Source organism: Thamnophis sirtalis, unplaced genomic scaffold (genome assembly GCF_051295495.1).
Source record: "Thamnophis sirtalis isolate CommonGarterSnake01/CBP01778 unplaced genomic scaffold, rThaSir2_p1.2 scaffold_6, whole genome shotgun sequence".
NCBI classification, from domain to species: domain Eukaryota; kingdom Metazoa; phylum Chordata; class Lepidosauria; order Squamata; family Natricidae; genus Thamnophis; species Thamnophis sirtalis.
In genome coordinates this window covers 84,871,072-84,897,854 of record NW_028261386.1, presented here as the reverse complement: position 1 = coordinate 84,897,854, position 26,783 = coordinate 84,871,072, and the positions used below count along the sequence as shown (strand labels likewise).

Sequence of the window (26,783 nt, the reverse complement as noted above, 5' to 3'; positions counted from 1 at the left end):
TCCCAACTAGATAGATGAAGAAGGAAGGAAGTTAGAAATGGTGACTGCAGTGGAGTTGTGTGGAAAGGAAATTACAGAGCTGGTGAGTGAGTAAGGAATTGTACTGAGGAGTAGTAAAGACATAATGAAGAGACAGACAGGGAAATGAGCATAGAAAATTTGGTTCCATGCTCACTTTCCAGCCATTTTCTGCCTGTGATCCTGAGTGCTGAATTGCTGGAGACTATTAGATTGGAAGCTTTTAGCTGGAGACTGATTCTTTTGAACTCTTGTTCACTTTGTAAGTACATCCCTACTCTTTCATGATGCAGATAAGAATAACATCTGGACTGTTTCACCAAGATCAGGCTAGATCCTCTGCATTTGAGATTTGTTCAGTTAAGTTTCAGATAGTATAATGACCTCAAGACTAAAGAGGGAAAGAGGAGTGGTGATGATATTCTATGATTAAACAACAGTAGCTGTCAGATCAGAAATATGAGGTCTAGTTCTGAATTGAATCTCAGTTCCTCCAGTTTCATCCTAGTCAACTCTAGTTTAATGAAAAGAAGGACTTGGGGTGACTTGATAGCAGTGTTCCAATATCTCAGGGGCTGCCACAAAGAAGAAGGAGTCAAGCTATTCTCCAAAGCACCTGAGTACAAGAAGCAATGGATGGAAACTAATCAAGGAGAGAAGCAACTTAGAACTAAGGAGAAATTTCCTGACAGAACAATTAATCAGTGGAACAACTTGCCTGCAGAAGTTGTGAATGCTTCAACACTGGAAGTTTTTTAGAAGAGATTGGACAACCATTTGTTTGAAATGGTATAGGGCTGTGATGGCAAACCTATGGCACGTGTGCCAGAAGTCCTCTCTGTGGGCATGCGCACCATCACCAGCTGCTCTTCTGGTTTCCAGCACCGGAAACCTGAAGACCAGGTGGTGTTTGAGTTTCCGGGGCTGGCCAGCGCGCATGCGTGTGATGGAAAACAGAACACCAGGTGGCTGACACGTGCATGCGCACTGGTCAGTTGGTCTTCGAATTTCTGGGGCTCCGGCATACACACACATGTTCTGGTTGGGCACTTGGTGTCAAAAAGGTTTACCATCACTAGTATAGGGTTTCTGTCTAACCAGGGTGTTGGACTAGAAAACCTCCAAGGTCCTTTCCAATTCTCCTGTCCTGTCCTGTCCCTTCCCTTCTCTCTCCACAGAGTCCTCAAATCCCCCCAAACTAATTCGGGGATAAGAATTAAAATCTGCTCCAGTGGGGAAAAAAAGCCAATTTTATTTGCCTAATGGGACAAGAGAACATAGATTTTTTAAAAAGAGACTTTTGAAGGGTTTCCTGGAAAATAGAGCAGATTAGCTGACCTGATCTATATTTGAGGAGCTGTCACAAAGAGAAAGAAGAGGGAGTCTGCATATTTTCCAAATCACCAAAAGGCAAGACAAGAAACCATGGATGGAAACTAATCAAGGAGAGAAGCAACATGGAATTAAGGAAAAACTTCCTAACAATGAGGACAATCAACCAGTGGAACAGCTTGCCTGCCTTCAGAAAATGTAAATGCTTCATCACTGGAGATTTTAAATAAAAAACTGGACAACCACTTGTCTGAAATAGTGTGGGGCCTCCTGCTTTAGAGGGGATTGGACTAAGACCTCCAAGGTCCCTTTCAGGTCTATTCTGATTGATTGATTGATTATTGATTGACGGTAGAGGCAGGGATCAGTCAGATTGATGCAGGAATGGAGGCAGCATGAAAGTGTGCCAAGTTCTCATGTAAATGAGAGCCAGCAATGCCAGCCATACACACTTTGAGATTTGCAAACCCGAGGCTGCCTAAGCAAATCTTAGTGGCCAGCATCCTGCACCATAGCACTATTGGATAGCCATAGGCCACAAGACATCTAAAGTTCTCTTTGCTCTGATGATCAGCACGATTTTGATAGGTTTCTAAGTTCTGACTTGAATATCTGGAACCAACAGTTGTTAGTTTAGTATGATGTCATTTGCTTTATTCCCTCTGGAAAGTCTTCTGAGAATTCTTCTGTAGAATTTGTCTTCAGTGAATCAGATATGGAAGGACTTCAAGGATTGTGCCTTCCATTACCTGAGAAGTTCAAAGCAGAGGTGGTATTCAGATGGTTCTCTCCAGTTCGGGCGAACCGGTAGCAGCAGCTGTGGGAGGCTTTGCCCACCTGCCCCAATGTAATGCACGAGCACCGCGCATGTGCAGATATGGCACCTGCACATGTGCACGCTCACATTTGCGAACTGGTAGGGAAGGTAAGTGAATCCCAAGGCAAGAATGACAGTATGCTCCACTGAAGACATCCAGTCTGTTCTCCTATACATTCCCTGCCCCCCCACCCCCTTTGATATAGTTTAAATTGAAAAGACCAAAGTTCTGTCATAATTGTCTTTTCGACATTTTTTTAAAAGAAAAAAAAATCAGATGTAGAAAATACCCTAAGGTTTCTTTTATAAATAATTTTAACCTGAATAAATGAGTGAGCTCATGAATAACAATCAGATGCAGTTTTGATTATATAACATGCTTTGTTTTTCTTGTTCTTTCTGTGCAACAACCATGCAAAGATTTCAACGCTATTTCCATTTTTAATGAACTTTCCCTTCTAAACTTTCAATGGATCGAATTTATTCTTCCCATATAAAAGGTTGAATTAGCCAGTCTTCTGCCAGTCACTATGCCCACTCGCCAGGAAGCCAAAACATCATTTTCCATTTATTAGTTCCAGTCAAAACTGCTCTCCTGCAGTTTACAGCTCTGCATGAATTCTTTAAGCTGTCTGAGATCATCTTATTTTTCCTACAACTACTCAAGTTCTTTTTAACTTCTATGGCGGCTCTTTCCCTGCATTTTTTTTTTTGCTTGAAAACTCATCTGTTCTACTTCCAAACTCTTCTGCCAGTCAGTTTTCTTAAAATTATGTTTTCATTATTTCTACCTTTTTTCCTCCAGTAGGGAATGCAGTGGTAGTCCTTTCCTAACACCCAAATCATGTCAAGAAATATAAGTTCCAAAGTAATGTCAAGAAAACTTAGGATCCAAAAAGCTTTCAGTGGGAAAAATGAAGCGGTCTGGCAAAATTGAAAATATACAAGCGATGACAGCCATTCCTCCTGAAACCATGGCAACACCTCTGACACGTGTCATGCACAGAACTGCACGTTAGTGACATATATACACACATGAAAATGAATGGAAGGAACTGAAATACTGAAAAGGCTTGTTTGTTCCATTGATTAACAGCTACGTCAAAACCACTGCAACCACCAGCTTACAATCCCGGGGAAGTTATTAAATGGCTAATTTTTCTTCACCCTCACTCCACAACTGTGTCTGGTAAAAACTGACAAAGCAAACTATTAAGGCATAATTCTGCACAATTATTTTGTGTGAAAGAATCTGATTGTAGCCTCCCAGTGAATGTAGTTAATGAAGCTCCTGTCATCTTTGACTTCTTGGCCATTAGAATTAGGTCTTGATTTTTTCTCATAGAACAGTGATTATTTCTAAATAAAAGTTTTTTGGGGGGTGGGGTGGGGGTGGGGGCTGGCTTCCAAGCAAGTTATATGTCCTGCTATATCATATGCTAAATTAATAAGGTAATGTTGCACAAAACAGCCTTCCATGATTATTGTGTATGCATGTACAGATAGTCCTTGACTTACAACCACAACTGACTCCAAAATTTCTGTTACTGAGACAGTTGCTAAGTGAGTTTTGCCATGTTGCATGAACTTTCTTGCCACAGTTGTTAAGTGAATCTCTTCAGTTATTCAGTTAGTAACACAGTTGTTAAGTGAATCTGGCTTCCCCATTGACTTTGCTTAGCAGGTCGTAAAAGGTGATCACATGGCCCTGCAGCAGTCATAAATGTGAACCAGTTGCCAAGCATTGGGATTTTGATCATGTGACCATGGGGATGCTGCAACAGTTGTTAAGTGTGCAAACGGTCATAGGTCACTTTTTTCAGTGCTGTTGTAACTTTGAACAGTCATTAAATGAATGGCCGTAAGCCGAGGACTACCTGTATACATATTATGAGGCAACCTAATATAATTTGCCAGTTCCATGCCACTTCCAAGCTTGTTCTGGCTTGGAGTGAGAGAGAATGGGATTTTCATCTCTCATTACGTTTAATGGAGCAGGAATTAATTATTTTTCAGAGTATAAGACGCACCAAGGTTTTGAAGAGGCAAATTTAAAAAAAAAAGATTTTGCAGTCTGCAAACCTCCCAAAAATGGCCCGTTTTTCATGATAACAGGCCCTCCCTCTCCCCAAAAAGGCATGAATAGCCTTTAGGGGGCTTGCAGAGTATTCCTGGGTGGTGCCCCCCCCCAAAAAAATAAGCAAAAAACAGCTCATTTTTCACGAAAACAGGCCAGCATTTGTCAAAAAAATTGCATGCATAGAAGAACAATTTAGATTGAACACTGCCCGCACACATTGTGCACGCGTTGTGAACCAGTAGTAAAACTGGCAGCAATCCACCCCTGCTTCACATGGTTTTAAATTTGGGCTGTAATTACTACTTTTAACAAACTTTTTTGAACGGATATGCCAGCCTCCTCCGTATCTTTGCAGTTTGTCTAATGGCTCCTCAGTTTATGAGAATTTTCCTTCCAAACATGTATTAGCATCTTTGGATTGATTTTGTAAGAGATGATATATAAACGTATTCATCCTTTTAGTTAAATAATATAATCGGATTTTGTATGGTGAGCATTAATGATCTATCCGACAGATTAACTTCTTTTCAATTTGATTTTTAACAGATAACTACTAAATTCCAGGCTATTGTGTAATTATGCACTGGGGAAAAGTTAAATATTTTATAAGTATTTTGAAACAATCACTTTTTGTTGTTAATTGGCTTGATAAAATATATACTGTTATTATTTGCATGTCTTGGCTAAATTCATTTAATGGTTAATCTTCTCCAATCCTGTTATTCAGACCTAAAAAAAAGCCTCCAAACCAATTTTAATATGTGTCTGGAATAACGAGTCATATTAATATATGTATGATAATTCAGGTACAATGGGTCACATTCAGATCCCACTGATATCAAATTCAATCTTGTGTTCTCTTGAGGATTGTTTTCATTTTCATACAGTGACTAAATATATTCCAGCAATCATGAAGAGATGTCAAAACAGTTAAGCTGGATCTATAGAAACCTATAGATGAAGTTTCTATGTTGTGAGTTTGCTACAGGTTAGCATGAATTGGCTTTCATTTGGCCTTATAATTTGTCCTGTGACACACAAACATAATTAAAATGAATAGACCACATGGAGCCTTCTTCATATTGTCAAAATTATTCTCCATGCATTATCAAGAACATTTTATCAGCAAATATTTTTAACCCTTTATTTATGTTATCAATTATTTAAATTATTATAATTCAAATGCGGCATAAGTCATTCTTGTACAGATCTTGACATCCAACAAAAGAACTTGTTCATTGTCAATATTGTGTGTTTCAAATATTTAATGGTACATCCAACATCCAAATTCGGAAATAAAGTCAAATATGCAACTAAAAACATATTCACTGCTATTTTTGCATACAAGATGACGTTAACAAAAAATAGAATAAAATATATATTTTTAAACAAACCAATGCATGGATAGTTAATAAACAAAAAAATATTTATATAGAAGAATTATCATTCTACAAGCTGTCATACATACACTATATTGCCAAAAGTATTCGCTCACCCATCCAAATAATCAGAATCAGGTGTTCCAATCACTTCCATGGCCACTGGTTTATAAAATCAAGTACCTAGGCATGCGGACTGTTTTTACAAACATTTGTGAAAGAATGGGTCGCTCTCAGGAGCTCAGTGAATTCCAGCGTGGAACTGTGATAGGATGCCACCTTGATTTGTGCAACAAATCTAGTCATGACATTTCCTCGCTCCTAAATATTCCACAGTCAACTGTCAGCTGTATTATAAGAACTTGGAAGTGTTTGGGAGCGACAGCACCTCAGTCACGAAGTGGTAGGCCACGTAAACTCATCCAACATCAGTGTGTGACCTCACAAATGCACTTCTGGAAGAATGGTCAAAAATTCCCATAAACACACTCCTAAACCTTGTAGACAGCCTTCCCAGAAGAGCTGAAGCTGTTATAGCTGCAAAGGGTGGACTGACGTCATATTGAACCCTATGTATTAGGAATGGGCTGTCACTTACAGTAAGTTTATATGCGAGTAAAGGCAGGTGAGTGAATACTTTTGGCAATATAGTGTATTTATTAAACCCTGTAATGCTTCTGGATTTTCCTCCAAGCTGCACTATTTATTAAATTTTTATGTCATCTTCTCTGTAAGATGATTGTGGGCAACTAAGAATTCTTCCAGGTGTAATGGTAGCAACTTGCAATTATTCCAGTATTATTTCACAAATTTATCAAGGTTGTTGCACAATGCCCATAGGTATTCTTGTTTGAGTTGAACTAGTTTTCATTTAGGTCACATTCATTAATAATCATCTGTTTTAAACCATACACAGCCTTTGATCCTGCACATACTTAATTTGTCACCTGGATTACAATAGTTTATTGCACCGACACCAACACATTTAACATTATAGTATTGAAGATTCTCCATCCAATAACCTACACGACTAAATTCTGGCAGCTTGGAAAATACCAAAATTAAGAAGCAACATATACTGCCTAACTACAGTACATAGACATTTGGGAAGGGTTGCCTGGATAAGCAATCAGAACAAGACTTGACATGTGATTAACCGATGTCTTTGGTTAAGCCTATAGGGGATCTCAAACCTGTGCATGTGGATATATGAGAAAAAAACATTTATTATTTAGTGACAGCTTCTACTGTGAAGCATACAATCAGGAGGAGTTTTCTGACAAATACATTTTATTAAAGGTCATAAACTCTCATGAATTGCAGCTCACTTCATCAAATGCCCAGAGAGGCTAAACTGATGCAAGATTTAGATTGGGGTGAGGCCAGAGGAGGGAAGAGCGGGGAAGACAGGTTAACTCTGCAGATAGAGGATACACATAAGATAGATTGCAAGTTCCCTATTTACAAATGTAAAACATAATTCAACTGGTCAAACCTATACCTTTTAATAAAATTTGTTAAATGGAAAATGTAGTTCCAAAACCCTTCTGATTTTTGAATTATCATAGCTCTCCTCCCATGCTATGACAGGTTTGTTCCACAATTGTTGTACAACTCCTATCACGCCCAGCTTCCAACGTTAGCCAAGCTGAGGCTTATAATAAATTTAGGTTCTAAAATCTACATTGGAGGCATTGCAGATATTAAATCTGCTGTCTGGGCTAAGGAGTTTACCAAGTTTCATATACTTAGCCATAATCAGATAACTCACGAACCTGCAGTTTCTTGTCTAGCTCCCAGGGTCATGTTTGCATATGCATTTGTGCAGCTCTGTTTAAAAAAAATAAAATAACAATAATGCTTGGGAAAGGCAGTAACATGAACTTGCCTTCAGGCAGTCCTTGTCGTTTCCTTGGCAGAGCTATGGAAATGGTGTGCTACCACCTTCTTACCATATTCTCCAGAGGCCTTTCATCAAAGTACTAAGAGGGCCTGACCCTACTTAGCTACCTAACTCTGGCTAATCCAAGTGCTGAGGCATGAATGGGTGGGGAAAATTAGAATTAATCCCCCTCTCAAATAGTAATCAATGTGTCAGTAACCAATGTGAATTCTCCTTCTCTAAAACTGCTACATAATCTTTATGTATCCTGACTGCTACACGCACATTCACTCCAGTGGTGGGCTTCAACATTTTTTAGAACCTCTTATGTAGGTGTGGCCTGCTTTGTGGGAGTGGCTTGCTAGCCATGTGACCGGGAGTGGCTTGTCAGCCATGTGACTGGGTGGGCGTGGCCAACTTGTAAAATGTGATGAAACTCACTTAACAACACTCTTGCTTAGCAACCAAAATGTTGACTCAGAAACTCTGGCATTTGAAGCACGTGAGTCTTAAAGCTGTCAAGTTACAATACCCTTGAGTCCCTAACCCTTTAGAAAAAAAAAACCAGGGGTGTTCAAACTTGACAGCTTTAAGACTTGTGGTTCAACTCCCAGAATTCCTCCTCTTGCTTTTCATCTTGATGATGTGTGGACGGGCGGGGGAGGGAGCTGGAACCGGTTCTAAACGGCACTGTAGATTTGTGGAACCTCTTCTATAGAAGAGGTGAGAACTGGCAGGAACCCACCCCCGATTCACTCACATTTTCATCTCACTATTTCCTCAGGCAATGGTAGCATTTTTTTTGGAGTTAAGGTCATGATTTCCGAGAAGTTTGACCCTGACTATGTTGCTGGCAATTTCTTCTTTTGCTGCTGCTGCTATGGCTTGAATGAGGAACGGAGCGGCCCAAATTTCTGGAAGAAATCCTCTTCGGCACGGACCAGTGCTTCTTCATCAATGTAGATGGCTGCTCTTCTGGAAGCTACAAAGTACTGCACTTTTCTCAAATTCCATCCCAGCACATATTTTAACCAGCCACAAATGGCAGCGGTGGACCTACCAACACCTGCATTGCAGTGAACATAGACAGTGTGCCCATTCTCCAGTAGCCCATGCAGGAGATAGACAGCCTGAGGCAGCATCTGGACTCTTCCTAGGATTAGAAACAAGATCACTGTCAAATGCATGCTCTACCCCAAATCTCTCTTGGAATACCCAGTATTTCTATGATTAGGCAATAAATTGTTCTTTTTCCTTTCTTTTTTCTGAGTAGCAGGGCATTTTAAGCAACACAGTGGCCTCCAACTTCAGATCATCTTTATTTCTATGAGTCCCTACGAAGCCAAACTGGAAAGGATTGTAAGCAACAAGGCTATGCAACAGGTCTGACTCCATTCCAGGAAGCATGTTTTGAAGCACAATGGAGCACAGGAGCCTGGAAACCCTTTATGGACTTTTTGCATAGAAATGCAGTAAAATGAACTTATGGTTTTGATGATTAAACAGGATATATTTATAGAAAGAGAGTCACAATATAACTTGAGAGAGGGAGAGAGTTAAAATAGAATTATAGCTACTGTGAAGAATATCAGAAGCTACTTCTTTCTATTGTTATATCTTTCTTTGCATTTATCTCGTTTTTCTATTTTCTTCTATTTTCTTTTTTATTGCATTTTTAGTTTTTTCTGTTGCTTCTTTTTCATTTTTTTTCTCTGTTCTAATTCAATATGTATTAGTTCTAATTATTGCTCTCAAACGTTTGATATGTTCGTCTCTCTCTCTCTGTGTATTTAAAAAGAACCACAAATGTGACACTAATCTACAACTCTTTAAAGCAACCATGTTATTTCCTAGGATCACATGCCTGTCATCTGACAGGAACAGATGTGGGCAATATCTAGTGATGGATCACACATTGTAAAAAACCTGGAAGCAGCATATTATCTGTGGATTGCTACCTCTGTTGCAAAGGAATAAAAATAATACTAATGCTAAATAATTCCAACAAATCCCAAGTATTTGTTTACTTTAACAAGTGATATAACCAGTCCACCGTTTTCAAAAGATAATTCTGCTTATAAATATATGCTGATTAGATATATTTTAGATATACTGTATGAATTTAAAAAAATTGATAATGCGTTAACACACTTATTCATTATTAAGACTCTGCACAGAGAATGCTTTCTCCCTGTTCAGTTATAAATTAGACACTGTGTGTTTACTGAAAATCCTGAAAAGCTAAATTAGTCATCATCAACTCTTACATTATCTTCTATCTAATAGAGGGAAGTGAGAAAATTGTGGAGTTTGTTTTAAACAATGTATGTTTGACTTATGACACTTGTGGTTGAAGCTTTTTATTATTTTGTATTTTTTTGAAAAAAATTTCGGATGTACATAAGAAATGCTTTTCAATAATTATGAATTCTGATTTCCCCATTTCAAATGATACAGTATGCCCTTTCTAACTTCATATCAAGTTTTGTGGCATAATTAACATTCATTATTATAACAACTGAATACACAAAAGCTATTAAATATTCATAAGCTTTATAGTCTTGTGAATTGTGTAATACTGTTGTCATACTATGTATTGGTATGTGGGACTGACCTTGGGAGACAGGGAGAAGAGCTGCAGCCAGGGCAATACTTGGATAAGAAGCAGCTTAGCCTTTAGCAGGAATGTAAGCATGGCATATGCCTCAGAAGGGAATCCTCCCTAGATTCTTGGGTTTTAAAGATGATGGAGGAAAAATGCATTTTCAAACTTGCAAGATTGATGTTGGCCTTGCAAGATAGTCCAGACAAGAAACACACAATGAACAACTAGCTTTACTTTATTGCAGGGATATCAAACTCGATTTCATTGAGGGCCACATCAGGGTTGTGTTTGACCTTGGGGGCCCAGGTTGGGTGTGGCCAGGTTGGGTATGGCTAGCTCGATGTCACTCATGTCGGCTGTGCCTGTGGTAGCCCAAACGCTCTGCCAGCAAAATGGACTCCTGAGCTCTGTTTACAGCTGTGACGGCTTCCTGCAACCCTCTGCCAGTGAAAACAGAGGTTGGGAGGGCCACCCGTAGTCCTCACAAGGTCCATTTTCGGCTGCAACAGCCTCCTGCAACCCTCTGCTAGCAAAAGCAGAGCTTGCGAGGGCTATAGGCAGAGCCCTTTCACTGGCAGAGGCACCATGGCCCGGTCCTTTGCTGTTTCCAGGGCGGCCCCACAGGTCAGATCTAAGCACCTCACTGGCCGGATCCGGCCCTTGAGTTTGATACCTTTGCTTTATTGTAAGGTTAAATTAATAGAATCTTGCAAGTCTGAAAGTACATTTCTCTCCCATTGCCTTTGCATAGAGACAAAAATAGTTCCTTCTGAGTCCCACATGCCTTCTGCAGGCTAAGCTGCCAATTTGTCCAATTATTGCCCTGGCTGCAAATCTTCTCCATTGCCCAAGATCATTCCCACATACCATTACATTTGCCTGGAAGGCTGACATACAATTGTCAGAGAGGGACTAACATGTCACAAAAAAAATAGCTAGCAGGAGCTTGTTTTGCCCTTCCTGCCTCAAAGCCCCAACCCAATTGCTAGTTATCCTGACATTGCGGAAACAAGAGGACATTGTGGTCCTTCCTATCAGCCAAATAAATAAGAATCATGAACTAGTGGAGCAAGAAAATCGTCAAGGGAAGACTTGCCAGTATTAGATAGAAATATTTGCTAACAGCATTAGCAGTTTGTTTTGACCTTGCAAAAACTGGTTTTCCCCCCTTCTTCTCTTTGTGTATCTTGTCCTTTTCAATTTATAAGGTTGATGACAGGATTCATTTACCTATCCCTCTTGTCTGTGTGAGAGACAGGGAAAGAGAACTGCTTTGGGATACAAGAACTAAGAAAAACAGAAAACAGTGTACTAAATAATGAATTTATACAATAACAGGCTGTTCTGTCTTAGCAATAATGTTGTGGTGAGCTAATTAAGGAATTTGGATTTCAGACTGATGACAAGTGTGATATTTTGGAAAGGTTGAATTTAGGAGTAATTTCAGTAATTAATCTATTCTACCTATTATCCATAATGCTTATTGAATAGTATTTATTTTATTTATTTATTTCATCAAGCATGTATTAGACAACGTGTGTGTGTGTGTGTGTGTGTGTGTGTATGTGTGTAAACATGATTTTGGATGCATGAAATGGATACGAATAAAAAGAAACATTAGAACAGGGATGGTAGGCACATTGGTGCGCTTATGTGTGAGGTTACCAAGGCAATGTCTACCTCTCCAGTATGTTGTAAAAAGGTTCTGTATTTTAATAAGCTAAGAAACATAATAACCCAAGGTGGTATTCAGCCAGTTCTGACCAGTTCTGGAGAACCAGTAGTGGAAATTTTGAGTGGTTCAGAGAACCGGCAAATACCACCTCTGACTGGCTCTGCCCCCATCTATTCACTGCCTCCCAAGTCCCAGCTGATCGGCTGGGTCTTATTCTGTTGCCTCCCACAGGAACTGGAAAGTAGGTTAGTGGGGTGGGGAGGGAATGGGGATTTTACAATATCTTTGCCATGAAATGGGGTGGAAATGGAGATTTTGCAGTATATCCTTCCCCTGCCACGCCCACCAAGCCACACCACGCCAACCGAACCGGTAGTAAAAAAAATTTGAATCCCACCACTGATATTAACTGATAAATGGTACATATAGTACTTAGAGGTTGTTTTTTTATTAGCCCCCAGCAGATTAGCCAATTTGATTTGCTGTTCTTTGCCTATTTTGTAAATTAATGAATTAGAGTAAGCTAAGAATGCATTATAGTATTCTTCTATTTTTATGTCTTTCTCATTTTAAGCTTTTCATCAACAAACGTAGCATTTCATTCACTATATTGCCTGAAGTTGATTATAAATCATGGTGTGGAATTGCAGGTAGGAGAAATCATTTGGGATTTCAAAATCTGAAGTGGGCTTCCCTACGAAAATAGATAAAGGTCCTTTGCAGAAATCAGATTGTCACAGGAGATAGATAGATAGATAGATAGATAGATAGATAGATAGATAGATAGATAGATAGATAGATAGATAGATGATAGATAGATAGATAGATAGATAGATAGATAGATAGATAGATAGATTAAGTGTTATGTCAAAGCATCTGGTATGCCCAAATAAGGGAAGAAGCATACTGCTTCCCTTTTGCCTTTTAGCTCCACCCTAGGAGCCTTCCAGGCAGAAAACCATTTTTGTGTTGCATTTGTGCTGATAAATAAATAAAGGGAGACTAGTATAGATCTATTTCAAGCTATTTAGCTCTCATCAGCTAGCCATACCCTTACTGGGATTCGAACCGTAGACTCCCTCCCATATTTGGACATACCAGGTGCTTTGACATAACACTTAATCATTTCCTTGGCTCAACTGATAAGGGAGGAGAGCTTGTGCCTTAGAGGCTAATACAACTGCCTAACAAGTAAAAACAGCCCAGGTTCGAATCCCAGTAGTTGCAAGGTAGTTGCAAGGACTGGCTGGCCCTGCTCCACCTTTCCTCAGAATCTCCACACAGTCTGTTTTAGATGCCAGGTAAGTGCAGAGCCAACGTGGAGGCTGTGGGAGGGAGTTCTGGAAGTCCAAAAATGGACCTATTTCTGGCCTCCAGAGACTGGGGAGGCCATTTTCGGCCTCTCAGAAGCTTGAGGAAAAGCTCCAGAGCTTGCGGAGGGTGCACAATGGGCCTCCCGGAAGTTCTGGAAGTCCAGAAATGGGCCCATTTCTAGCCTTTGGAGTGCCTCCAGAGCCGGGGAGGCCGTTGTAACCCTCCTGGAGGCTTGAGGAAAGATATTGGAGCCTGGGGATGGTGAAAAATGGTTCTCCTGGAAGTTTCTGAAGTTCAGAAACAGGCCCATTTCCAGCCTCCAGAGAGTCTTCAGAGCCCAGAGCTTTGAAGAAAGCCCTTGGAGCCTGGGGAGGATGAAAACGCCCTTCCTGCCATGGTGCAGGAGGCTGAGTAGGCCACACCAACCATTGCCATGCCCACCCAGCAACCGGGCAGAGAACTGTTTGCTAAAATTTTTGAATCCCATCCCTGTATGTAGTCAAGAATTCAGGAATAAGAACCATGGAGAACATGAATTTATTTTACCTTTCAAGCATAGAGAACCTATAGTAACTAACCTAACACATACAGCACATTTTCTTATGACAAGCCTAGAAAGGAGGGAAGAATGAGGTTGCTCAAAATCAGACATCTTTTACCTGATTTGTAAGCAAAAGGTTCCATCTTAGCAACTATGGATTAAGCAGATGGGGTTCAGCAGAGAAAATGTAAAAATGAACCAATGTGCAGGAGACAATAGAAAATAATTCAATGTACACAAAGTACATATTTTTCTAATTCACATGCATAGTTCCAAAACAAAGCAATTCTGTTCCAGGCATAATCCTAAGTAAAATGCAATATGTTTCCTCAACTACAACTCTTTTGTCGCTTGTGTTCTTTTCCCTAGCCCATTTTTTAAATAAAAGAATCACATCCACTAATAAAAATGTAAAAATTCAAGACCTCTGCCAGCAAGAGAAAGGAAATAGAGATACAGAATAAGCAAGAGGACATAAATGAAATGGCAAGCCTAACAAGAGAGTGTTCTTTGGCAAATGTCTGAAGTCTGATCATAAGAATCTGAAGAAGACTGGAGCATATTCAAAGCTTATATTTCTTCTGATTTTGCAAGAGGTGAGGTCTCATATTCACATGATATCTTACTGAAAAACTATTGCTGCAACTAAAGGCCATGTTTAAATCATACTACAATACAAGCAGTCCCCCCCCCCCCCCTCAAATGGAACCCTGCTCAAATTTTAACTACTGAAGTGTCTTACAAAAGGTAAATACAGTATTGATTATGGTAAGGTGCAAGACGGAGTAAAGTTTACCTGTCTTCTTTCCTCAGTGAATAACATGACTACATTAATCCATAAGGAAGAATGAAACAAAGCAGACTGAGGTGAGGGGTCACAATGTCACTGATTCCCTACTTCTCAAGGAACATGGAATAGGATTATTCAGGATTCATTGCTTTAAATAAAGATACATTCTGCTTTTGTCGCAGAGTATTATGTTTCTAAGGAAAGTTCAATAGTAACAATGGCCTTGGAAGTATATGCTGGTGGAAGTGCATCCTCCTGATAGAATAAGATGCTGTGGCCTGCCAGCAGCCAGCGGAGCTGGCAGCAGAGTCGGACAGTGAGGAGGTTGGGGAGGAACATGGGCCAGTACTGGAGGCTGGGGAAGGCTGGGATGAGGGCTCAGATGCAGAGATGGGGCCAAGTTCATCCAGCAGTTTTCCTGCACACTGCTTAGAGAGTCCAAGCTGTGGGTTGTTTCAGTCTGGTTGCCCTGGAACTGAGGAAAGACTTTTCCTTGGCCACGCCTCCAGGCGTGCCTAATCCCCAGAAATTTTCCTCAGTTTGGCCCGTTTGGAAGCTGTTTTGGGAGCTCCAGCTGAAATAGTGCTTTGCTTGGACTCTCTTTATTACTTCTGACTTTTCCTGCTGAGTATATTTCTCCCCTTAGGCATTCTTGCCTTTGTCTTGTTCTTCTATCACTAATTGCTGTATTCAAGCCTCCAGGAGGCAGGAGGTAAGCGTTTGGCTGGGGGAAGGGCCTCCTTTGTCGATCTCCTCAGGCCGATCTCGGAGGCTTGCCGTGCCTTTTAAAACGGCACGAGCGGCGGCAGGAAGGCTCCAGGAGCCTGATTCACCCCTCGGGTTCCCTTTTTATTGTTTTCTTGCAAGTTCTTCGTATTTTTCAAGCCCCTCGCTCATAGGAACTGCCGCGGAGGCACGCGCACGATCGCCCAGGGCTAGGGTGATCACTGCATAGCCCTTGATATTCCCTCATGGCGCGGCGGCCATTTTAGGTGCGAATTTGCCGTTTAGGCCCAGCTGCAGGCCGCGCAGCCACGCTACAGCAGAGATCGCTGAGGGGCAGTAGGCCAGCAAGGGTTTCGGCCCTCTGGCCTTTGCCTCTTCTCTGTCTCCATGTTTTTCGCCACTCCTGGGCGAGCGGAGCTGGCACCTTGGCCTAATCAAAGACCATCGCCCAGCCTGGGAGGCCTATAGTAATCCTGGCCTTCTCAAGGCCCAAGCCTCCCCTCATCCCTGCCAGGCTTGTCTATCACTGACTATACGCCTGATGTTAAAAAACCTCCCATTCAGGCACTTTTCTGCTCTTCGCTCTTTATTATATTATGCCTTATATTTGCATATGGCCTGTTTACTGACCTTTTCTCTCTTATCCTTTGTTACAGAGCAGAATATCATCTACTGCAGCTCTCTCTCATTCGGCCTGCGCTTGCTTGCTTGTGCAATCTAGGCATGGAGAAATTGGGACCTCTGTCCAGTAGACCGGGACTCTCCCAGGGACTGGATCAGGTTCCTTCTATATCTTTGGGGGGTGGGGCTAGTGGAGACAGGGCTCCCTCCCAGATCCCTCCCCTCAGAACTCCATCTGCTGCTGAGGCTAGGGACGCTGCAAGGCGCCAACGGGCGCTTGACAAGCAATTTGAAAAAGCCCGTCGCAGAGCGGCTAAGGAGACTCCCTCAGGGGATTCCTTTGTCCTGCCACTTCCCAGAAGGGATTTGACACCCATAATGGCAGAAGAGGTTGACTCTCAAAATCTGTCTCCTGACCGGTCCTTCTCTGAACCTCCCTCCCCTGCCAATTCTTGGTTCCCTGAACAAGAACCAGCCCAGGAAGCTGTTCCCCCGGAGGATTCTCCTTCCCAGGGGGAGGAGCCCTTGGGTGCTGATGCTGACTCGGACCAGGATCCCGAGCTGTCCCCTAGGATGCAGGCAATAGTGGAATGTGCCATAGCCAAGGGCATAGCTGATGCCATGCGGGCACGGGATAAGCAGGCGGCTCCTTCGATTCCCAAGGCTCAGGGCGGCCCTCCCCCGGGCAAGCGGGTGCACCATCCATCCCTGGAATCCTCTGTTGTGAGCGAGGCCTCGGCCTTGGAGGCGGCGGATCCCATAGAGCAGGGTCTGTCCGAGGATGAGGACCTCACCCCGGATACTCCTTCTTATTCCAGCCTGTTCAAGCCCAGCTTGTTTAAGTCGGTCCTCCGCAAGGTGAAGGCCACCACTATGGTGGGCATTAAACCAAAGCCCACTGCCACTCAGACTGATTCGGCCCTAGTAAACCCGAATGCGGTCATGTTCGACGCTCCAACTTCCCAACAAAAGTTGGTTCCCGTTCCCGGGTTGTTTCTAGACCTTATCCAGCGTCATTGGGTTCAGCCAGCCACCTTGTCCTCACCTAGCGGGGTAGACAAGAAACTGTATACAATGGAGCCTGTCCTGGAAGACCTCTTGGCTCTCCCGGCAGTGGATCCTCCCATTACGGCCCTTACTTCTAACGCCTCCCTACCTGCGGACCTGTCTGAAGGCCTCAAGGCGGAGGACAGAAAGGCCAAGAAAGTCTGTCACAAGGCTCACCTGGCGGCGGCCTGGGCCATTAGGGCCTCTTCTTCCGCCTCCTTTTTCAGTAGAGCGGCTGTAATCTGGTCACGCGACATCATAAATAAGATTCCCCCAGGGGACGCCCGGCTTCATCAGGACGTGACCAAGCTCATCGCGGCGTCTCAGTACGCCGCTGATGCGGCCCTTAACGCCACTAAATTCGCTTCTAGGGCCCTAGCCGCGAATGTCACCTCCCACAGATTGCTCTGGCTCCAACATTGGCAGGCGGACCAGAAGCATAAATGGAAATTGGCTTCTGCCCCCTTCAAGGGGTCCAAATTATTCGGTGAGGTCTTGGACTCATTCCTGATCGAATCAAAGGATAAAAGAAAGATTCTTCCCTCGACATCCAAGAAACAGGACCGCAAGTCCACCCCTTATGTGAGGCGGCAGTCCTTTCGGCCCTCAGAGCCCTCCACGTCTTCCTCCTTCTACCCCTGTAACAGAAACTCTGGGCAGCAGGGGGAGAGGGCTCAGAACAGGTCTTCCTTTCGAGACCGCGGTAGGCAGCAGTTTGGCTTCCGCAAGTTCAATCGAGGAGGCGCCTCCAACAGGCCCTTCCGGAAGTCCAAGTGACTCCCCGAGCTCATCTCCAATCGGGGGTCGACTGCAGCTGTTCGCCTCCCACTGGGCTCAGACGGCTCACGATGCCTGGGTCTTACAGGTGGTCAGGGAGGGTCTATCCCTAGAATTCCTATCCTCCCCTCCCAGAAACTTTATCAGGTGCCCCACTCCCTCATGTCCCACCAAGAGGGATCAGATGAGCCAGGAGGTCCTCCACCTCCTGGAGATCAATGCCATCGAACAGGTGCCCCCGGACCAGGAAGGGAGAGGGTTCTACTCCATTCTCTTCCTGGTCCCCAAGAACCCGGGGGGGGGGGGGTGGAGGGCCATCTTGGACCTCAAGAACCTCAACAAGCATATTGCCTATCGGAGGTTCAAGATGCAGTCCCTTCAGTCCATCCTAGCTGGGATACGCCAGGGAGACCTCCTCAGCTCCATAGATCTGCGGGAGGCTTACTTACACATCCCGATTCACCCCCGGCATCGGAAGTTCCTGCGCTTCTTCTATGCAGGCCGCCACTTCCAGTACAGGGCCCTTCCATTCGGCCTGTCATCGGCCCCCAGGACCTTCACCAAGGTTCTGGTGGTAGTGGCGGCCCATCTCCGCCGCAGGCCCATAAGGCTCCAATGCTACCTGGACGACATCATTATTCAGTCGTCGTCCAGGCGGCAGGCCTTGCTGGATCTCCAGATAACCATGAGAACCCTCAGGCATCACGGGTTCTCCCTAAATCTCAAAAAAAGTCACCTTACCACAACCACCAAGATCAATCACTTGGGGGTGGTGATAGACACCATCTCCTGCAAGGTGTTCCTCTCCCAAGACAGGTTAGAGGCCCTCAGGTCCATGACCCTCTCTGTATGGCAAGCAAGGCAGGTTCCGATTGTCCTCCTCTCACAGCTACTGGGGAAGATGATCTCCTGTCTGTCGATCGTCCCTTGGGCTCGTCTCCACTCCAGAGCCCTGCAGTGGCTGCTTCTTCCTCATCAGAGGGCCAACAGGAGCAACTCACCAAGACTGATTCCAGTACCTCAGTCAGTCAAGAGGTCCCTCCGGTGGTGGACTTCTCCAGCTCTGACCAAGGGACACCTGTTCAAGGAGCCCGACCGACTGGTTATTACCACCAACGCCAGTCTCGCAGGTTGGGGAGCGCACATGGATCATCTCGTGGTCCAAGGCAGGTGGTCCCCGGCGGAATCACGTTGCAGCATCAACCTTCTGGAGCTGTGAGCTGCGAGGTTGGCCCTCCGCCATTTCCACCGTCACATACGTCACCGTCATGTCCTCTTGATGACGGATAACGTCGCCACGAAGGCGCACATCAACCGCCAGGGCGGCACCAAGTTGAAAAGGCTGATGGCAGAGGTGGAGGCCTTGGGACTATGGGCGGAGCGGCACCTGGAATCGATCTGCTCCGACCACATCTCCGGCGTGGACAACACCCAGGCGGACTGGTTGAGCAGGACCACCATAGACTCCATGGAATGGCAGCTGGATCCTGCTCTGTTTCAACAACTTTCTCGCCGGTTCAGCCTACCGATGATAGACCTGTTTGCGACAAAAGCCAACACGCACCTTCTGCGCTTTTTCTCCCGTTTCCAGTGTCCGGGAGCGGAAGGAACGGATGCTCTTCGCTGCAGATGGCCTCGCGGCCTCCTCTATGCGTTTCCTCCTCTTCCACTCCTTCCCCGTCTTCTAATCAAGATCATAGAAGAGGGGGCGGAAGTTCTACTCGTGGCGCCCCACTGGCCCCGGAGGTCGTGGTTCGCCGACTTGGTAAGCCTGTCGGTGTCCCCGCCATAGCGGATTCCCCCGGATCAGTTCTCCCTCAGCCAAGGGGCCATTGTCCATCCGGAGCCCCAATGGCTGCAGCTGGCCGTTTGGCACTTGAGGGGGACCTGCTAAGGGCTGAAGGTCTGTCAGATGACGTCGTCCACACCATTCAAGCAGCTCGGCATCCGTCGACAACTCGGATCTACGACTCCACTTGGGCTACCTTCGCCCAGTGGTGTGAGGACTCAGGACTTGATCCAGTCACTGCTCCAGTAGCAAGGGTGCTGGATTTTCTGCAGGGAGGCCTTGAGAGGGGTCTCGCTCCAGCCACGCTTTGTCGCCAGGTGGCGGCCTTGTCTACCGTTTGGGCCGGCGACCCTTCCCTTCCTCTCAACAAGGTTCCCAGGGTGTGCTGCTTCCTCAAAGGTGCCTCTAACATCCGGCCTCCCACGGTCCACCGTTATCCGACATGGCAACTTTCTGTGGTGCTACAGGCACTCACAGGGCCACCATTTGAGCCTCTCCAGACAGCCTCTCTCAAGCACCTCTCACTAAAGACTTCTTTTCTTATCGCCATCACCTCCGCCCGTCGGATCTCGGAGCTGGCGGCTCTGTCGATGCGACAGGACTTATGCGTCGTTCATTCCGACAGGGTTGTTTTGCGGCTTGATCCGATCTTTCTCACTAAGGTCAATTCCTGGTACCACAGGGTGCAGGAGGTTGTGTTGCCGAACTTTTGCCCACATCCTTTGCATCTGAGCGAGCGCAAGTGGCACAAACTTGACGTGCGACGAGCACTAAAAATCTACGTCCATCGCACCTCCGATTTCCGGAAGTCCGAGGCTCTCTTTATATCTTTCCAGCCCGGATCGCTGGGGAAAAAGGTCTCCTCGTCCATGATTGGCAGTTGGCTCAGAGCCTGTATTGCATCTGCGTACGAACTACAGTCGAGAGCAGTTCCTCTCCGAATTACGGCTCACTCGACATGCAGTGCGGCAACTTCTGCAGCTTGGGCCACGCAGGCGCCGATCGAGGAGATCTGCAGGGCAGCCGCGTAGTCTACACCGTCTCCGTTCATCAGACACTATAAGTTAGACATGTTTGCTTCAGCTGAGGCGGCCTTTGGCAGGCGGGTGCTGCAGGTAGTGACTTCTTCTGTCGTAACCCGTGACTCTGATTCTGCCCACCCAGATGGACATTAACTTGGGTATGTCCCACAGCTTGGACTCTCTAAGCAGTGTGCAGGAAAACGACCATTGGTCTTACCTGAAGGGTCCTTTTCTGCACACTGCAGGTGAGTCCAACCCACCCTGGACTGTCCGGGGTTACGGATCGTCGTGTCAACACGGTTCCATTCTACGGTCGTCTTCAGCTGCATCTCCACGGCCAAAGTGTCTCAAATTTCTGGGGATTAGGCACGCCTGGAGGCGTGGCCAAGGAAAAGTCTTTCCTCAGTTCCAGGGCAACCAGACTGAAAAAACCCACAGCTTGGACTCTCCCGCAGTGTGCAGAGAAGGACCCTTCAGGTAAGACCAATGGTCGTTCTCAGCTGCCTTCGGAACTAGACAGCAGTGAGGCAGAAGTACAGCTGAATCTGTTCCCAGTGTGTGCATGCGCAGAAGAAAAGAACAGCTAAGAAATCAGGGTCGACTTGGGAGTCAAGCCACATGTGGACGGTGAATGCCACCTCTCATAGGAAATAAAAGGAGCGAAAGCATTTCGCTGCATTTGGAAAATATTTACCTGGCAGCTTTCCAAGCTAGATAAGGTCTGTGGTCATAACTTCACCTTTGAAAGACTTTACCAGGTCTTTGCTGAATGTGAATCAGAGGAATTCACATTCATTTAATAAAAGGGGCTTTGTCAGGACCAGGAATCTGCTTTATTCTTTTTTGGGAAGCCTACGTCAGAACATAAGGCAGGGATTAGACTTCTGTGTCATTGCACGTCAGGGAATGTATGGGTCCGTCATTCTGAGATGGTTACCTAGCTATTGCGTTTATACTTCTGTGAATGTTAATGTTCTAGCTAGGGGGCATTAAAACAACAAAGCATAGAAAACTTCCCAAAAGTCAGATCAAATAATCAGCATGCAGGACATGCATTTCTGCACAATGCATAGTTCATATTTGGGAGGTGTGTATGTCAGCCTGTCTACAACTATCTGCAACTTACACTTACCCATCAAACCCTTTGCAGTGTAGGTATGTGTCAATGCCTACATCTGCAAGAGTCTAACTCAAGCTTAATGCTTGCTGGAGTAACATTAACAGGGGAATGGTGGAACAAAGAGTTATCCACACTGAAAGAGATGGAAAGTGGGGCTGTACAGGTATAATAAAAATCAATCAGTTTAGGATAAGAACTCCAAAATCCAAAAAAAGAAGGTGATAGCAAGATACTTTTATCTTACTGCATTGCGTTGGTATAAACATTTAGACAAGTTGGATGTCAGATACTGAGATTCCTCCCTAGACTAGAAAACTTCCCTGTAGCTATTGAGGAAACATGATAAACTAGATTTGGAGGTGATAACATGCCCAGAACAAAGCTACATGGAAATCTGGCCATTGATGGTATCAGGGTTGAAAAAGAAGTGATTTTCCAAAGCAAAAAAAACCAAACAAAAAACAAATATTAAATATAGAATTTTAAATGCACGAATCAAGGAATCCTAGAAATATTAAAGCAGGGATGTTAGCATACTACATGCAATATTTTAGGAATAAGTGAAGTTTAAGTGGACCAGAATGGGTTGTTTTAAATCAGATGTTTATGTGATATTCAGAGCAAGAGAATATGCAGAACAGTTGGAGTGGCAATAATTCTCCAAAAGTACAATGCTAAGTATATGGTTGCCTATAAACCAATAAGTTAATCTGCATATAGATGGGAGATTGAACAATTAGCCTTGTGGTGCAACCAGAACAATCTTAAACCAAATACACTCAAAACTGTGGAAATGGTGGTAGATTTTAGGAGAAACCCTCCTATACTACCACCTCTTACAATACTAGAAAATGCAGTATCAACAGTAGAGTCCTTCAAGTTTCTAGGTTCTATCATATCTCAAAATTTAAAAGGCCCAGCAGGAGCCATTGGAGCTGCCACCAGATTCCGACAGCGAGGGGCCCTATGAGTCGGCTCTGGAGAATGTGGAGGACCCTGGACAGGGTTCCGACTCCGAGCAGGGCACAGAGAGGCTGGTTGGCCACCAGGAGGTGCCTGAGCCTTGGACCAGTGGGGAGGAGACAAGGGAGAGTAAGCCGGACCCCAGCAGTGAGTTGTTCCTGGATGCCCGGCACCGAAGAGCTAATAGGTGTCAGGAATAGTTGCACAGTTACAGGAGGTAATTGCACTCAGCTGGTGGTCATTAGGCTCCTCTCCAGACTATAAAAAGACTGCTTGTGCACACGCCCTTCTTGCAGAAGTCAACACAGGAATTAATGTCGGAGAACATTATTGTGAGTTTGGCAGGCTGGATTGCTGCCTAAACTTGTCTGTGCCAGTTTGCTGCCAAGGACCTGTCTGCCTGTTAATTAAATGCCGTAACTTATCTTTGGCTCAGAGTGTGTGTTGGTGTGGGACGAGGGGGGTCAGAACAGATACCTAACATCAAAAACATCATCAAAAAAGCACCACAAAGAATGTTCTTTCTGCGCCAACTCAGAAAGCTCAAACTGCCCAAAGAGCTGCTGATTTAGTTCTACAGAGGAATTATTAAGTCTGTCATCTACACCTCTAGAACTATCTGGTTTGGCTCTGCAACCAAATAAGACAGACACAGACTTCAACGAATAATTAGAACTGTACAAAAAACAATTGCTACCAACCTGTTTTTCATTAAGGACCTATATACTGCACAATAGTCAAAACGAAAGCTGTGAAAATATCTACAGACCCCTCACATCCTGGATGTAAATGGAAAATGTAAGAAGTCATAAACAAGATGACAGAAAGAATGTAATCCACTAACGGGATGATTGGATGGACAGTTGGAGAAAAAGATATACTTGGAATTAAGAGGATTTGAATTGGAATATGCACCCCGAATAGGACAAAAAGGGTTGATAGAATTTTACAGAAAGAATTCTTTGTTCATTTTTGACCAAACCTGCTTCAGCCAAAATAAATAGAAACTTTATGAATGGACATCACCAGATGGACAATGTCGCAATCAAGTTACTTAATGGAAACTGAAGATGGATAAATACAATCCAAATAGCTACCACACTTCTAAGTGCAGAATAAATTTAGGTGTCCAAAATACAGAATAAGTTTTGCAAAGAAAAAAAAAGGATATAGTTATGCTGGCAGCTGCAGAACATACAGTCTGAATGCAATATTTATTTTGATGTACTGGATTTATAGCTGCCTTTCATGCAGGGTTTGAAGGCAATGGATATGGTTATGGAAAGAAGTAAGAGACATCACATGAAAAATGAAGCAGACAAAAATATTCCCCAAAATTTAAAAAAGAAATTCAAGTGACTTTCAGAACTACCTTTCACTATAATCAAAGAAAGACAGAAGGCAAAGGCTTTGATCAATAAGAAGAATTTAAATGATTGAATGCAGACTTTCAACATCAAACAAGAAGCAACTAGAAAAACGTCAAACACAGCTGACCAAGGAAAAGTTTTAGCCTCCCACCCATGTTGTTCTGCTTAATGCATCTTCTAAAGTCTGCTTTTCAAATGTTTTTAAATGCTCACAGAACAATCTAACATTGCCCAACATCTAGTTGGCCCAAAGATTAATTTGAATACTGTGGGAATATGTGGTGAACTAAAAGCACCATGTGCTATTTGCTCCTATAAAACTATTGATGAAAAATATAAAACCTCATATTCTGTTTATATAATATCATTATTATACTATTATTATACTCATTATTAAATGAGTATCATTATTTCTAATGAAACTGTGTTCTTCATAGTTCATTTAAGACATGATCAGACATGGCTGTAAACATGGCTTTAATAAAGCCAATTGAACACAAGGAGAAGGAATGTCTTTCAGAAGATAAAGTTTTTTTTAAAAAATGCTCAGTCTGAAGGTCATATTAGCCTAATTAATTTAAAATGATAAACATTCAACAAACATAAAGGGAATATTCTCCCTTACTCTCTACTCAAAAACTGGCCAAACATAAGCTTTCTATACCTTAATATTTTCATTTCAGGAGTGCTCCAATTCTTCTTTCCCGATTGAGATATGAGCAATAGGTTTAATAGGATTGACATGAACAACAAACAGAAGCATTACATGTTAAAATTCTTCAGGGAAAGTTTCCTGCTTGATAAAAAGGCTATACTTTTTCAGAAGGCAAGTTGGGCACCTGGTTATTTTTTGGGGCCCTCTTTATGGACTTGCTGATTTTTAATTTTTTATTAGTCTCATTGGGATTTTATTAATTATTGGCTGGCTATTCTGTCAGTTAAATTTTGTTTTGTTCTTTTTTAGTTTTAATTCAAGAAGGTGAGGCACAATTATTCTGATAAGTAATAGATAAATAAGCTTCTTTTTAGATCCTGCTATCTGGACTATTACAAATATGAGAAGTATTGGAATAATATTGATCTAGTTTAAAAGCTATTTTAGGAAAATACAGTAAAATTGATTAATCATGTAGCATTTTACAAACTCATCGTTATGACCCTATTAATTACCATATTTTTCGGAGTATAAGATACATTGGAGTATAAGATGCACCAAGGTTTTGAACAGGCAAATTAAAAAAGTTTTTGCACTCTGCAAACCTCCCAAAAATGGCCCGATTTTCACGAAAATGGGTCCGTTTTTTGTCAAAAAAGGGCATGAATAGCCTTTAGGAGTCTTATAGAGTGCTCCTGGGGGCTTGGGGGGGCAAAAATGAGCAAAAAATGGCCCATTTTTTTGCTCATTTCTGCCCTTCCCAGCCCCCAGATCTCTGAAAGCCTTCTAAAAGCTATGCATAGCCATTTTGGGGAAGGGGGCGGGGTTTCAGAAGGCAAAAAATGCTGTATTCAGTGTATAAGATGCACCCAGATATTCAACCTCTTTTTTGAGGGCAAAAGGTGTGTCTTATACTCTGAAAAATACGTTAGTTGCCTTACAAATACCCAGAATCTTATAGTACTTCAGAGCATAATACATTTATTGCAGCATGCAATTTTGAATAAATAATTCAGATGCACAAAAGTGACCTTAATTAAATGATCTTAATTAATTGTGATTTTATGATAATTTTATGATAATTCCTAGGGCAAAGAAAATATATGTGTTCAAGCAAATCATTTTACTTTTGAGCTCCATCCTGCTGCCACATTTATTTATATTTATATTTTATGAATTTGTAATCCCTTAATTCAGGGTAGAGTCAAGGCGCCTAGATGGAGCTGAGCATTTACTGGCCAGATGCCCTTCCTGACACCTACATGGAGTTTGCAGCAGATATTTTCTCTTTGCACCCTAAGAGAAACATCTGTTGCTACCTAGGATTGAGTTCTCAACCTTCTAAGTGGGAGGGGAGCATCTTTACCTGTAGGTCACCATGTTGTTCTACCACATTTCTATATATACGTATATTAAATTACTATACGCTTTTATTAGAACGGATAGAAATTAATTATAGCCTATTGAGTAAACATGTTTTTCTTATTTTACAAACAACACTATCATATTATTAATCTCTACCATAAAAACAGGTATTTCCTTTAAATATTGCTGAATATTTAGTATGGTCTAGGAATACAAAATGCATAATTAGCTATTATGCTTAAAATGAACTCCTGTGAGATTTGCTTGTTAAATCCTTAGGATTCTCCATCAGTACCATAAGGCAAACACCCGAGATTAACAGTAAATTTGTAAAGCTATATTATTCAACTATATCATTGAATGGATGCTTTCCTAGAGATGGAATGTGAATATTACCTTCAGTGCTCATGTCTGGTGTTGGCATCCAGACATAAGCAAGGCCTTCTTCTTTGTACAACTTCATGAGAACTTCTGGGCTCATTGGTTCTGGATAGCGGTTGCATCCCCAGGAATTCTGAACCACATCCCATTCAGTCTGGAAGTTCATTATAGCGGTAATGCCCAACTCATGTTTAAGTTTGACAGTCACATGTTCCACTTGACGAGGGCAACTTCCTAACCACAGATTTGGCAATATCCTGTTAAAAGAGAAAAATATTGAACTAATGAATGTTAAAAGACTTTAGTGATTAATCTAAGTCAGTAACATGATTAATTGAGGGATAGTCATTTTCTACAATTCATGTTAAAATAAAAAGTTACCAAATATCACTAGGAACTTGAAATTCAACAAAGAAATGAAGGAAAGAAAGAATCATGTGTACAGGCTAGAACGAACCCCCTTAAGCCAAATTCAAGGTTTTCATGAAGGACAAAGAAAAATGTATTTTCTGAT

At 43.0% G+C, this 26,783-nt stretch overlaps 1 protein-coding gene across 3 annotated transcripts in view; it reads right to left on the bottom strand.

Moving 5' to 3' along the window:
• The window catches only part of EPM2A (EPM2A glucan phosphatase, laforin), a 77,018-nt gene that overhangs the window by 15,111 nt on the left and 35,124 nt on the right, over positions 1-26,783 (bottom strand). For 2 of the 3 annotated variants that reach the window (XR_015697037.1, XM_087718328.1), the window contains exon 3: positions 26,285-26,526. Coding sequence is in view for 2 of the 3 variants with exons in the window: in XM_087718328.1 (XP_087574454.1) it covers positions 26,285-26,526 (242 nt within the window). In the remaining variant the exon portion in view is untranslated. Of the gene's footprint in view, positions 1-7,399; positions 8,662-26,284; positions 26,527-26,783 lie in introns of those variants that run through there. The other variant, XM_087718327.1, reaches the window with a different exon arrangement.